A 14048-nucleotide genomic window follows, 5' to 3' on the forward strand; every position below is an offset into this window, starting at 1 on the left:
ATGTTTAGATTTGGGGTAAATAAAGAATAAATGATGGAGGAAAGAATCTTAGTCATTATTTCTAATTCTGTTTACTATGATAAAGACTATTCGGTGGTTACTATTCACATAAGACTTTTACTTAGGTAATTATAATTATAGCTATTAGGTAAATACTGATTTCCCCATTTACACATGAAGAAATTGAGATTAGGAGGTGTGTCGTAACATATTCAAGTATGGATCGTCCCATGGATAGTAAGTGATGGAGACTGAAATCTAGTCTTCTCTTTTGGGGTCTGTACTCTTCATCTTTATGGCATGGCTGTCTCCCAGTGTAGTTTGCTTAAATAGGGCTCAGTGAGGAGTGTGGGAAAAGGTTAAATTAATTCCAAGGAAAGACTATATAACCACTTATTTTGCCACTGAAATGAAATTCCATTCTTTTTATTTTCTGGGCAGTAAGGAAGAGCTGTTTATATACAGATATATCTTATTAGTTACTTGATTAAATTCTTAAACAATAAAATTTGTGATCACTGGGAATGGGTATGGTAGTCTATTATATTTTATTAGTTATTTCACTTATATTGTTAGAACGAATAACTGAATTTTAAAATAATTAGAGTGTGAAAGATGATACATAATACCTCAGGCATGTTCTTGAAACTTGGTTTTCATTTTATCATTGATAAAAGGAATTTCTAATATGTAGCTATTTCCATTGGTACAAATTCTTAGTTATATGGCTCTCATTATTCCTATATATAATATTTTGGGGGATGTGGGTTAATTGGAAGATTAATTTATGAGAAATAGTATTTTAAGCTAGTTTAAAAAGCTGACTCTAAGGAAAAGTCAGATATATTAGTATTTATGATATTGAAATGAAATTTATACAATAGCTTTGTGTCAGTCTGGTTAAAGATTATGAAGTTCTAAATTTATAGTTAATTTTGTTTTATCTAATTATGTTTGAGAATTAAGATAATTTTTACTCCATTCCTATTTCCTTTTGGAAAATATAGGAATTTTTGCATTGATTTTTATACTTGGGCTTGGTAAGGAGTTAGTTGATATTTGAAAAACAGTTGGAATTTGAGCTAAAGTGCAAAAGTCATCCAATAACGACTTATTTTTATTCTTGGCTACCGTTTCTTTTTAAGGTATGTAAAATTTCACTGATGGTTTTGCTCCTGTTTTTATACTTGCATGTAGTCTTTATTTTTCCTTCTAGTATTATTTTTAAGTTATTTAGAAAGAGCACCAAGAAACTGACATGGTTGTACACCTCACAGTAGTATTTAAATATATATGAATAATATAAACTCTATAAACTTACTGTGTACTAAAACTTGCTGCTTAGAATACCTTTAAAATTGTAGCACCATATAGTTTCCATCTTGTTTTGTTATTCATAGTCTGCAGTGCATAAGTTCTCTACTGAAACGTATGTCAGAGTTTGACAGTCATTGTTTACAGTAATTTTCTCTCTTTTTATTACAATGCTTCCCCAGCAAGGACAAGTTTGGAAGGTTTGCAAAGCTTTTCACCTTCCCTTTGCCCGCTTGCCCGCTTTCAGATCAGTTTCATGTTTCATAACTTCTCTTTCTGCAATCCACAACATAGCTATAGAAAACAGTGAAAAATCATTAAATTACAGTATTGTATTTCCTCACACATAATAGATAACTTTTCAAAGGACATACCCTCTTTAAAATACAATGAAGTTAAGTAGAAATGTTACCATTTTAGTAATTCACTAGGAAGCAGTTAATAATGTCACAGAATGAAACTGAACAGTATTGAAGATTATTCTGTATTGCTAACAGTTCAGATAAAAAGTTCTTTCTAATAATAATGCCTTACATTTGTACAATGCTTTACAGTTTAATACAGAGAATGCTGTACTGCTGATGTGGTCAAAATGTAAACATTTCCATTTGTTCTGTGCTTATGAGATATAGAATAGATGTAGATTTCATTGTTTGAAGTGCTGCTGGTATGATGGAAAACAATGTTGTAACTCAGATTTTCGGCAACACAAGTTAATACTATAAGGCCAGTTTTAGCACCTTCCAGTTCTTTTGAACTAGGGCTCTTGTATTTAAAATGTTTAGATTGAATGAGGAGAACATTTTGGAAAAGACATTTAAACATAAGCTTTTATTATATAACACATAGAAACATTTCTAGTACTCTTATTGAATATTTAATTTTGTCATACTTTATTAGCTTCAGATGAATACAATCCTACCTCAAACCAAGAATTTTTTTTTCTTTTTCTTTTCTTTTTTTTTTTTTTAGGTTTGAGCTTTTTCCTTCACTGCTGTTCTGCGCTAACTGCTTTGAAACTTTCCATGCATTTTTTTTCAGTAGAAGAACATCTCTGTACTGTCTCCCATTGCATATTTCAGCTGTGACAATCCCTGCACTTTGCCTATTCATTTTATCACCTGCTCACCAAAAACAAGTATCTCTCTAATTTCTGATTACAGATTTGCTATTATTTTTTGGTTTTAGAAAAACGATGCATTTCACTTTTTTTTATTACTGTTTGTTTTATAGGCTTGTGGAGACCCCAAGGCAAAACCATCCTACCTTATTGACAAAAACCTGGAATCTGCTGTGAAATTCATAGTCAGAAAATTCCCTGCTGTAGAAACTCGCAACAACAATGTAAGTCATTTAAATTTATATATTACTTGATTTTAGCCATCTGTAGTGGAAGTAATGGTCAGTACTTGAAGTAGCTCTTATTTATCTAATTCTTTGTATTCTGAATATATAAACTATATACATTAAAGGCTTTTAGAGATAATATTCTTATCTCAGAAATTGTTGGAAAAAACAATTGAGCTACATTGCCATTTTATTATAGAAAAATAGGATCTTAATTTCTTACATATACTTATTCCCTTTCAAGTTGCAACAAAGAGTAAGGTAATAGATATGTATATATTTTCAAATATTAGTGTTTGCATGACTAGTTAGGGACTGTTTTTTTAGTCATAGGTTTAACTTTGTCTTGAAGTTAGAAAATATCTTCATAGAACTTGTATTGTTTTTCATAATTAGCTGTTTAGCTTTAAAATGTGTTTCTTTTTATAATTGAGAAAAACTTGTTATATTAAATAAGATAACAAGCTGATGGTGTTAGGATCTTTATTATTATTCCATATTACATTTCCTCAGATGGTAAAGCTTTTCATAGTATTATATTGAAAGATGGTAACATTTAGAGTCTTCCCAATTCCTTCACATATCTTTTGGTAGTTCTTTATAATAACTGCTATGAATAACTCACTTTAGGAAATTAGGGTTATTTTTCACCTTACTGTGGTCTTTTCATTTAAATTTTGTTGACTTGGATTCTTTCTGCATGTCTTCTCTTTTCCCTTTTTTCTCTGGTGGCCTTATAATTCTTTTCTCTTTTTCTTAATGTACAAACTTAGTCTAGAAATTTCCTCTTACATACAATCTCCCTACTTTTGAGAAGCTCTGCTTAAAAGATATTTTGTCATCTTGTGGTTTCTTCAGATCATGTGTATGTTCTTTGAAGATTTGTATTTAGCCTGTTATTCAACTTTCACTTAAAAATATTCTAATGTGAAGGAAAAATACCAGTCAGAACTAACAAAATAAGTCTGAAGTGCTTTTTAAATAATTTTTTAAAGTTTTATTTTAAAAGTTTTCTGTTTTTGTGAATATAGGTTAATAGAAGTCTTTCTTTTGTTTCACAGAAGATTTTATCATTGGTATATTAAGATATCACAGTTAGTTCCTGATTACATATGAGTACTTGAAAATGAACATGTCTTCAGAACACTATTATTGTGTGAAAAACTCTTTCTTCAATTGTTGATATTAGTTCGCTAACTCATCTGAGAGATTATATATTCATTCTAAAAGAGATTTTATAATGAAATCTGTTTTACATTTAATTTTATGCTTTTCTTTCTCGTGGCTTATGAAATCTGTGATATGAGCTCTTCAGAGAATCTTTTCAGTTTAATTTATATGTGTGTGTAAATTTCTGTATGAGAATAAGCATAGTTCCTTGATACGAGACCTTTTATTAGAAAATTAGAAAGATCTGATTAAACATATTTCATATCAGTAAAATTTTTTGTTGAATAAATTGGTCATCTTTGTTCTTGATTTGCTGGGCATGCTGTTTACAATAATACTAGGTTTTTGTTATTGTTGTTTGTTTTTTAATAGTTTATTTTTCAACTTTTGTAGCACAAAATTGATTTTTAAAATGACTAGTCAGATATGATTCGCATAGCATACAGTTCACCTGTTTAAAACGTACACTTCAGTGGGTTTTAGTTCACACACAGAGTTGTGTGCCCCAGTGCCACAGTCAGTTTTAGATCATCTTTGTCATCCCCACAAGAAACCCAAGACCCATTAGCAGTCACTCCTGCCAGTATCCCCACCACCCCAACTCTAGGCAGACATGAATCTCCTTCTGTATGCTTGCCTGTCCTGTAGATTTTATATAGATAAAATAAATCATGTGTCTTTTTTGACTGGCTTCTTTCACTTAGTATAATGTTTTCAAGGTTTATTCAGGTTGTAGCATATATCAGTACTTCTTTTCTTTTTATTGCCAAAAAATATTCCATTGTGTGGATATATCACCTTTTATTTATCCATTCATCAATTGATGGATGCTTGAGTTGTTTGTGCTTTTTGGCTATTACGGATACTACTACTATGAATGTTTGTGTAAAAGTTATATGGAATATGTTTTTTATTTCTCTTGGAAATACATACCTAGGAGTAGAATTGCTGCGTCATGTGATAATTCTATGTTTAACCTATAATATCAATAAACACCATTGTTAAATGTTATCTCTACTTGTAGAAGGTACTCTGGTTGTGTTGTTTGCAAAGTCTGAATTTTGTCATACGGCCTTTACAGCTATTCTGTGTAATGCCCTTCTGTTGTTTTTTTACACGCTAAAGTACTGTGTGTGCTGTTTGTGAAGTTTGGTGATCTTAGTTTTGATTTGGGCATGCTAAAATCCTCATGAGAAGTTCCTAGTGAGTCTAGGTTAGGAAATGAGGGATTTCATCTTGTAATTTTTTAATTCTAGAGAAGTGGTTAAAGTATAAGGACAGGGAATGACAGTAGTGTCTGGGATGATCGGAGCTTACCGATTTCTGGCTAAATACCCTGAAGAAATGGTATTGACATCACAGTTGCCTTTTTTCTCTTCTTATTCCTGGTCTTTGGGCCATCGTAGAGATATGTGCTATAGAGCATGCTTGTATTATCTCCGGGATCAAGGAGAATTACTGATGAGCAGTATTTCTGTTTTCATGCATGTTACACAAGCACCACTTGTCCCCAGTTTCGGAAAAGGCAGTCACAGAAAGATTGTTTCAGTAGAAAATTCAGCAAATTTTTTGCTTTCAAGTTTCTAAAATGATCCTTAAAAAAAGCCAGTCTTATTTTGCAGCGAAAAATTGTTGATTTTTTTTCTATTGTTTCTCAGGTATCTGCTCTTGTGCCAGCTTCCATACTTTTAAATCCAGTAGAAACTGGGAGCACACAGATATCTCGTATACAGTGAAGGAGGGCAGTGCCAACTGATAGGATTGGTTCCTAACATGGCTTCAGTAGTGATGATGTTGAATCTGTTGAGTCACTTTTACTGTCTTGTGTAGTTGTGACCAGTTGTAAATTTACAAATTCTATCCCACCCCCAATTTTGGACGTAGGGAGAGTCCATACCAAGGAATGTGATTTTTTTTTTCCTGGATCATGGTGTTGAATTAAATGCCCTATATGCTTCAAAGCAGTCAATTAAATAAAATTCGTATAAATAAAAGCCAGTTTTATTATAGCAGCTACTTAATTGAGTGTCTAATATATGCCAGGGTATATATATATAAAATATATATTTGTGGAGAAGGACATGGCAACCCACTCCAGTATTCTTGCCTGGAGAACCTCATGGGCAGAGGAGCCTGAAGGGCCCATGGGGGTCACAAAGAGTCAGACACGACTTATGACTGAACAGTGTGAGTGTGTGTGTGTGTGTGTGTGTTTAATTAAGATTTATTTATTTATTTTTGGCTACTATTTATTTATCTTGGCTACTGTGAGTGAGCTTTCTGTGGTTGCTGCGAGCAGAGGCCACTCTCTAGTTGCAGCAGGCGGGCCTCTCACCTGGTGATTTCTTTTGTTGTGGTGCATGGGTTCTAGGGCAAGAGGACTCAGTGGTTGTAACGCATGGGCTTAGTTGCCCCTTCACATGTGGAATCTTCAGGACCAGGGATCAAACCCATGTGCCCTTCATTGGCAGGCAGATTCATAACCACTGGACCACCAGGGAAGCCCCTGGCTATATATTTTAATAGGCTTTATAGATTTTCTTATTTAATTTAGATAAGGAAAACATTTCTGAGCTGAGAGGTTATTTGTCTGTACCATATCTTCCATTATTTTGAAAGTATAACTGTCAAATGAATTTATGGTTTGTTTCTCATAGATTTCTTATGAACATACAGAGGGAAATCTGTTATTTCCCTGGATGAATAAAAGAGTAGAAACTCCTTATTTTATCAATAGGTAAAAGTTGTTTTGCCCAAGAAATTCTTAAAGCTAATGTTCAGGTGTATATTAAAACTTTTAAGAAATTTTTCCCCTAAACTTCTAAAAACAATTCCCCCCTTTCTTCCTATGCTGTATTTACATCTAAAAGCTAGTTTAAAACTGTAAAAATATCTGGCTCAAAAGTATCATTAAGGAATTTTCTTATTTATTGTACATTTAGTATAAAACTTTCAATTTGATTCCCAAATTAAGGAGAAAATGATATAAATTACTGTCTTATGTATGTTTAGTTAGGTCTTAACTCCCTAAGAATGAAGACATTATTAGTGAGTGGGGTGGTACAATAATACAGGGATTCTGGACTTAGGTATAGGCCATTATTGAAATAATTTGAAGTTAAGCTTTCAAACTTAGAGGAATATTTGTGTTATACTTATTGTTTATTTCCTCTTTCTTGGAGCACAGTATTACAAGATGCTATTATATGCAATAAACATTTTTAATTAAGTAGCTTACAAGGTCACTCAAGACAAGACAAAGCAACTCTAAAAGTGTCATAATTTCATCACAGTTTGTTCAGAGGCACAGCGTTAAAGTCTGTTTTTAGACGCCATTTTATCCCTAGTGCTTGGCTCATGAGAGACAGTAAATAACGAGTAAATGAACCTAATTGATAAGCTTTAACTTAGCTGCTGCTGCTGCTGCTAAGTCGCTTCAATTGTGTCCGACTCTGTGCGACCCCATAGACGGCAGCCCACCAGGCTCCCCCGTCCCTGGGATTCTCCAGGCAAGAACACTGGAGTGGGTTGCCACTTCCTTCTCCAATGCATGAAAGTGAAAAGTGAAAGTGAAGTCGCTCAGTCGTGTCTGACTCTTAGTGACCCCATGGACTGCAGCCTACCAGGCTCCTCCGTCCATGGGATTTTCCAGGCAAGAGTGCTGGAGTGGGTTACCAATGTCTTCTCCGTTAACTTAGCTAGCTTTCATTTATTCAAATACTGTCTATAACTATGTCAAGATCCAAATTTACCAACACTTTAAAACACTTTATGTTATTAGCTATAAAAATAATTGTACTTTTTAGTGGAGCTCCAGCTTCTTAAAAGCATAAATATGTTTTGGGGGTATGGGGAGGCTCTTGACACATGCTCTGTGGTTTAGTCAGGAGTTAGAAGGAAAGGGTAAGGAAACTTGCTTATTCCTAGTTAGTCTCTAAAATGGGCATTACTTGTCTTGTAATGGCTTCCATCATGGTGGTACTATATTGGTTAAAAAGATGGACAACAAACGAAAATTAGAGTTTTGGTTTTACCACTCAGCAGACTTGTGTAACACATTGCTTTTGAAAAATGGAAGCTTTTATTTATATTACGTCTCTAACTTTTAGGTCTGCTTCACTTTTTTTTTCTACCAGCTGTTTTCATATAGATATTTCTCAATGACCTTTTTTTTCACTTCCTGCAATATATGTATGTAAGAAAACATTTTACTTTCATGGCTTCATCTAAATAGTATATTATCAACTAAGTAATATGCTAGATACTATACTATCTAGTAATATACTGTGTATAGTTACACTTTGGACAGCTCCACAACCTGAACATCACACTTTGTGTCCAGTGTTGAACACATGATTATCTTGCATTCTGTGTCTTTTCTGTATTCTTTGTTTTGAATCATTACAATTCACTTGGTTACCTAAACCTAGAACCTTCAGAAACCCCTCTAACTTTTACAAAATGTTACACTGGTCGTTGAGGGTTTGTCACTTTTAATACTGTCTTTTAATGTCTTCTGAACGTATCCTTTCAGATCTGTGAGTCCTGCTCTGACAAGTGAAGTGCTGTAATGATCCCATCAAGGCTTTTCATGCCTCCCAGTCCCTCCTGTTACTCCCCTCCTTCCTTTCTTCCAGCCTCCACTAGGGGAAGCAAAACAAAAGTAATCTCTTTATTTGTGAAACCTCACTCCTCTGTTTTCCATGCACCCATCTTTCGATCTCTGTTGACTTGAATGTAGTAGGCTAGCAAATAATACTTTGATTATAGAACGAATCATCTTACAGTAAAAGTAATGTAACAGTTTTGATGATGTATACTTTTTTAAAGAAGTATGTATGTATCCTCATGGAAACTTAAAAGAAATACTTGATTTTGACGAAAATTCAAGAAATTTTAATACAATGAGAACTAACTTGTGTCTATATTCTTTTTTAAAAGTGTGATCAACATTCAATTAATATCTCTTCCACATGTAATATTCTTTATTTTTAGCTTAAATAAGAAAGAAAATTAATAAAAGAGTGAACCCCTCAATAGAAAAAACAAGTAAACCTTGCTTTGATATATTTAAAAACTATTTGAAATAGGTCAAGTGCTGGCAGGAATTGCATCAGCACTAAAGACCTACCTAAACTGGCTTTTTTTTTTTTCTTTTAATTTTTACCATGCTAACATGAATATATCATAATTAAATAGTCTAGAAGAATTTAGGATGAAATGTGAGTGTATGTAATCCTATTCCAGTCTTTCCTATCCTGCTCATATTTCTCAGGGGAACCTATATTTTTAGTATATCTAGAGGTTACCTCCAGAACTATAAGAAATATGCTCATTCTTTTATATATTTATTTGCCAACTTTAGATAGCATCTGTTAATTCTTTGTTACAAAATATGAGGATTTAGCTCATTTGTTTCCTCCCCTCCTCTATCCTCTCCGCTCTTCCTGATGTTTGATGGTTTTTTTTGGTTAATATTTTTATTTCGTTGGTTACTTCCTTTTTAAACTTTAAATAGTGTATTTCTCTATATTTATAACATCAACCTTGGTCATTTATACTTTCGTGTTTCCAGAATTGTTAATGCTTTCCTTTGGTCCTGTAATCATATAGTGTTCTGAGATTAAATTATATGTTGATTCTAAAAGTTAAAATAATTGGCAAAGACCTGAATGTTTGCTTTACATTGCTTCACTCCATTATCACACTTTGGACTTTCTTAGAAGTCCAAATAATATAATATGTTTATATGACGTGTATTTATATATATATTTATTATCAAAATGCAATGGATTCTGTCTTCCAGAACTATTTCACAGTTAAATTTGTTCCATAGATAAATATTATTACTTTCCTGAATTAGTTTTCTTTATAGAATGTTAAAATTTATCCAGTCTAAAATTCATGCCACCTTTCTATACGCTTTCCTTTTTTTCTGGAGCCCACTCTCCTATAACCCTCTGCCTTCCAACTTTCCTCTGGACAATTTTCATAAGCCTGCTGCATAGCTTTCATCCCGGGATATATTTCTCTTTATTATCCCAAGTGTATTGGTTCTCACAAAGCCTTTGACTGTGTAGATCACAACAAACTTTGGAAAATTCTTCAAGAGATGGGAATACCAGACCACCTTACCTGCCTCCTGAGAAATCTGTGTGCAGGTCAAGAAGCAACAGTTAGAACCGGACATGGAACAACAGACTGGTTCCAAATTGGGAAAGGAGTACGTCAAGGCTGTATATTGTCACCTTGCTTATTTAACTTATATGCAGAGTACATCATGAGAAATGCTGGGCTGGATGAAGCACAAGCTGGAATCAAGGTTGTGGGGAGAAATACCAATAACCTCAGATATGCAGATGACATTACGCTTATGGCAGAAAGTGAAGAAGAACTAAAGAGCCTCTTGATGAAAGTGAAAGAGGAGAGTGAAAAAGCTGGCTTAAAACTCAACATTCAGAAAACGAAGATCATGGCATCCGGTCCCATCACTTCATGGCAAGTAGATAGGGAAACAAAACAGTGAGAGACGTTATTTTTGGGGGGCTCCAAAATCACTGCAGATGGTGACTGCTGCCATGAAATTAAAAGATGCTTGCTTCTTGGAAGAAAAGCTATGACCAACCTAGACAGTGTATTAAAAAGCAGAGACATTACTTTGCTGACAAAGGTCTGTCTAGTCAGAGCTATGGTTTTTCCAGTAGTCATGTGTGGATGTGAGAGTTGGACTATAAAGAAAGCTGAGCGTGAAAGAATTGATGGTTTTGAACTGTGGTGTTGGAGAAGACTCTTGAGAGTCCCTTGGACTGCAAGGAGATCCAACCAGTCAGTCCTAAAGGCAGTCAGTTCTGAATATTCATTGGAAGGACTGATGCAGAAGCTGAAATTCCAAATATTTTGGCCACCTGATGCGAAGAACTGACTCTTGAAAAAGACCCTGAATCTGGGAAAGATTGAAGGCCGGAGGAGAAGGGGACGACAGAGGATGAGATAGTTGAATGGCATTACTGACTCGATGGACATGAGTTTGAGCAAGCTCTGGGGAGTTGGTGATGGACTGGGAAGCCTGGCGTGCTGCAGTCCATGGGGTCGCAAAGAGTCAGAGATGACTGAGCAACTGAGCTGACTGACTGACTGAACTTTCACACTGAATTTGACAGAGTTTGGGAATCCCCTGAAATTGTATACAGAGTTGATGTGTCAGTGTATTTTTCAGCTTTTGTCATATTCCCAAGGGTGGTTCTTGTGATCCCAAAACACATATGTTTTAAAATCACCTTATTTTGTGTCTTGTGCATTGTATGTTCTAATTATACTAAACTACAATAATAAGGATGCTGTCAGTTTTTCAGCAGATAAAAGGGCCAGTGAGCCTTGTCTTGGGGTTTCATAGCATAGTCCCCAAGGAGATGCATTCCTGCCAATTTGCAATTATTTATTCATTTTCTTAAAATTTCCTAAAGTTGTATCTTGTGAGTTTTTCAGCCATCTTCCAGATGTTGTTAGCTAATCCCTTTGACTGCAATGATGCTTATGATTTCCTTCATAACAGCAAAGTATGTTACCAAACCTAGTGGTATTGTTGATCTTTAGTTTTGTTTTCTTGAGTCATTTCTTTGAAGGGGCCTTTGGCCACTTTTAACCTGGTATCCTTTGAGTACCTTTGACATGGTATGTGATTATTGTTTTTCACGGCCAGTCCAGTTTTACCTTTTGTCAAATCAAAAGTTATTTGCCAAGCTCTAAAATCAAAGATAGCAAAAGGAACTATAAGGGAATAAATAACAGATGTTGCAAAATATTTGTTTTACTTTTGTTCTTCTTAGCACTCATCTTGGCTAATACTGTTTTAAATACATACCCTAATGGTCTTTGGCCAGGAATATATAGGATAGTATACTGTGTTAGCCCTCATTTTCCTCATTGGGTGAATAGACTATTTTTAAAGCAGTATTTTATTTGGGGAGAGGTATTTGTACACTTTGATGGCACAAACGGCCATTCTTTCTCTTGCCTCTAGCCTTTTGTTATTTTTATTATCTAGAAAAATCTTTCTCTACCATATTCTTTCACTAGGCCAATTCTACTTGTCTTTCAGGTCTATCCTTAAATGTCACCATTTCGGAGAAGCTTTTTCTAACCCTTTCTAATTAGGTTAAGTACCGCTTGTATGTGTTCCCATAGTTTTATTTATTTAAAACGTTTACTGGGTGCCTTCTATTAGCTGAGTCCTATTCTGGGAGAGGGAATCCAGCAGCAAATAAATCACATCACTGGTCTTGTAGGTTATACTCTTCTGGACAGAGATCGATTAGAATAGGAACATATTGCCAGGTAGAGATGAGTTCTAAAAAGAACGAAGAGTGATAATGCTGCTGCTGCTAAGTCGCTTCAGTCATGTCCAAGACTCTGTGCGACCCCATAGCCGGCAACTCACCAGGCTCCCCCATCCCTGGGATTCTCTAGGCAAGAATACTGGAGTGGGTTGCCATTTCCTTCTCCAGTGCATGAAAGTGAAAAGTCAAAGTGAAGTCGCTCAGTTGTGTCCAACTCTTAGCGACCCCATGGACTGTAGCTCACCAGGCTCCTCCGTCCATGGGATCTTCCAGGCAAGAGTACTGGAGTAGGGTGCCTTTGCGTTCTCCAGAGTGATAATGGGGATATGCTAATTGACTTGACCTGAGAAAGGCCTTACTCAGGAGACAGCAGGGCGGAGATTTAAAGTTAGGAGGATGTGAGGTGAGCTGGGGGAGGAGCCTTCTGTGTTTAGCGAGCAGCAGTGGCAGAAGCTCAGGTGGGAGCATACCTGACTTGTTCAGGGAATGGGAGGTAGGCCAGAGTCCCCCCTGGGGAAGGAGCTGGGAGATAGTGGTAGGAGATAAGGACAATGGTTGAAGGGGTAGGCAGATCATAAAGGGCTTTCTCAAACATAGTAAGGACTTTGGTTAGTTACTCTTGAGATATTATTGTAGAAGAGTAATAGAGGAATGAAGTGATATACCTATGGTCACTGTGGTTGCTGGATTGAGAAATAGTCTGGAGAAAAAACAGAGGTAGAAACAGAGAAGCTGATTAGGCAATTTGTAGTCATTGAAAGAGCTGAGTGTGGCATGGCCTAGGGTGGTAAAGGTGAGAAATGTTCATATTCTGGATGTTTTGAAGACAGAGCCTACAGTTATTTGCTGATGCATTGGGTATGGGGTATATAAAACAGTGAGAAATTTAAGACCTAAAGTTTTTCGATTAGGAAATATCAAGATTTACTGGGATGACGAAATAAGATTACTTAGGGTTCGATTATAGAAGGGATAGTACTCAGTAAGCTCAATATTAGATATGTTAAGTTTGAGAGACCTACTAGAAGTCTGAACGGAGATGTTGAATAGCCAGCTATATATATAAGGTCCGGCTTGCTGCTGCTGCTAAGTCGCTTTAGTCGTGTCCAACTCTGTGCGACCCCATAGATGGCAGCCCACCAGGCTCCCCTGTCCCTGGGATTCTCCAGGCAAGAATACTGGAGTGGGTTGCCATTTCCTTCTCCAATGCATGAAAGTGAAAAGTGAAAGTGAAGACGCTTAGTCGTATCCAACTCTTAGCGACCCCATGGACGGCAGCCCAACGGACTCCTCCATCCATGGGATTTTCCAGGCAAGAGTACTGGAGTGGGTTGCCATTTAGGCAAGCATTAACCTAAGAATCAAGTTGAAGAGGCATTATTGAGAGAGAGGAGGAGTTGCATAATCACTGAGGAGAGTTGGGAGAGGGAATTGATGGTGAAAATGGCATAATGTTGCAACTCATTTAGGGTTGGTGATAGTGAATTCAGGTTGAGACGGAGTCAGAGCATAGGTATAGGCTTTCTTCTATTGTGGGTTTTATCTGGCAAGTATGACAGAGGCAGAGAGTTACAAGGGAGTACTATAATGATGGGCCGGTTGATCTTAAGATGGATAAAAGGGGAGACTGAACATGAGATAGTATGTTTTCAAGAAAGAGTAGTAGAGTGTGTGGGTGGGAGCTTCCTCTGAGTTCAAAGAATTGATGAAGGTAGGGTACCCTACCCTGCCTGGACTTTTCTTGTGGCTCAGTTGATAAAACATCTTCCTGCAATGTGTGAGACCTGGTTCAATCCCTGGGTTGGGAAGATCCCCTGGAGAAGAGAAAGGCTATCCACTCCAGAATTCTGGCCTAGAGAATTCCATGGACTGTATAGTCCA

The 14048-nt window shown here is 35.8% G+C and overlaps 1 protein-coding gene across 3 annotated transcripts in view; it reads left to right on the plus strand.

The window, feature by feature from the left end:
- Positions 1 to 14048, plus strand: part of NCKAP1 (NCK associated protein 1) — a 108543-nt gene that overhangs the window by 11914 nt on the left and 82581 nt on the right. For 2 of the 3 annotated variants that reach the window (XM_025273748.3, XM_006071782.4), the window contains exons 2-3: positions 1497 to 1514; positions 2548 to 2658. In XM_025273748.3, the coding sequence (XP_025129533.1) occupies positions 1497 to 1514; positions 2548 to 2658 (129 nt within the window). The remainder of the gene's footprint in view (positions 1 to 1496; positions 1515 to 2547; positions 2659 to 14048) is intronic. The other variant, XM_025273747.3, reaches the window with a different exon arrangement.

This window comes from Bubalus bubalis, chromosome 2 (assembly GCF_019923935.1).
Source record: "Bubalus bubalis isolate 160015118507 breed Murrah chromosome 2, NDDB_SH_1, whole genome shotgun sequence".
Lineage (NCBI taxonomy): Eukaryota > Metazoa > Chordata > Mammalia > Artiodactyla > Bovidae > Bubalus > Bubalus bubalis.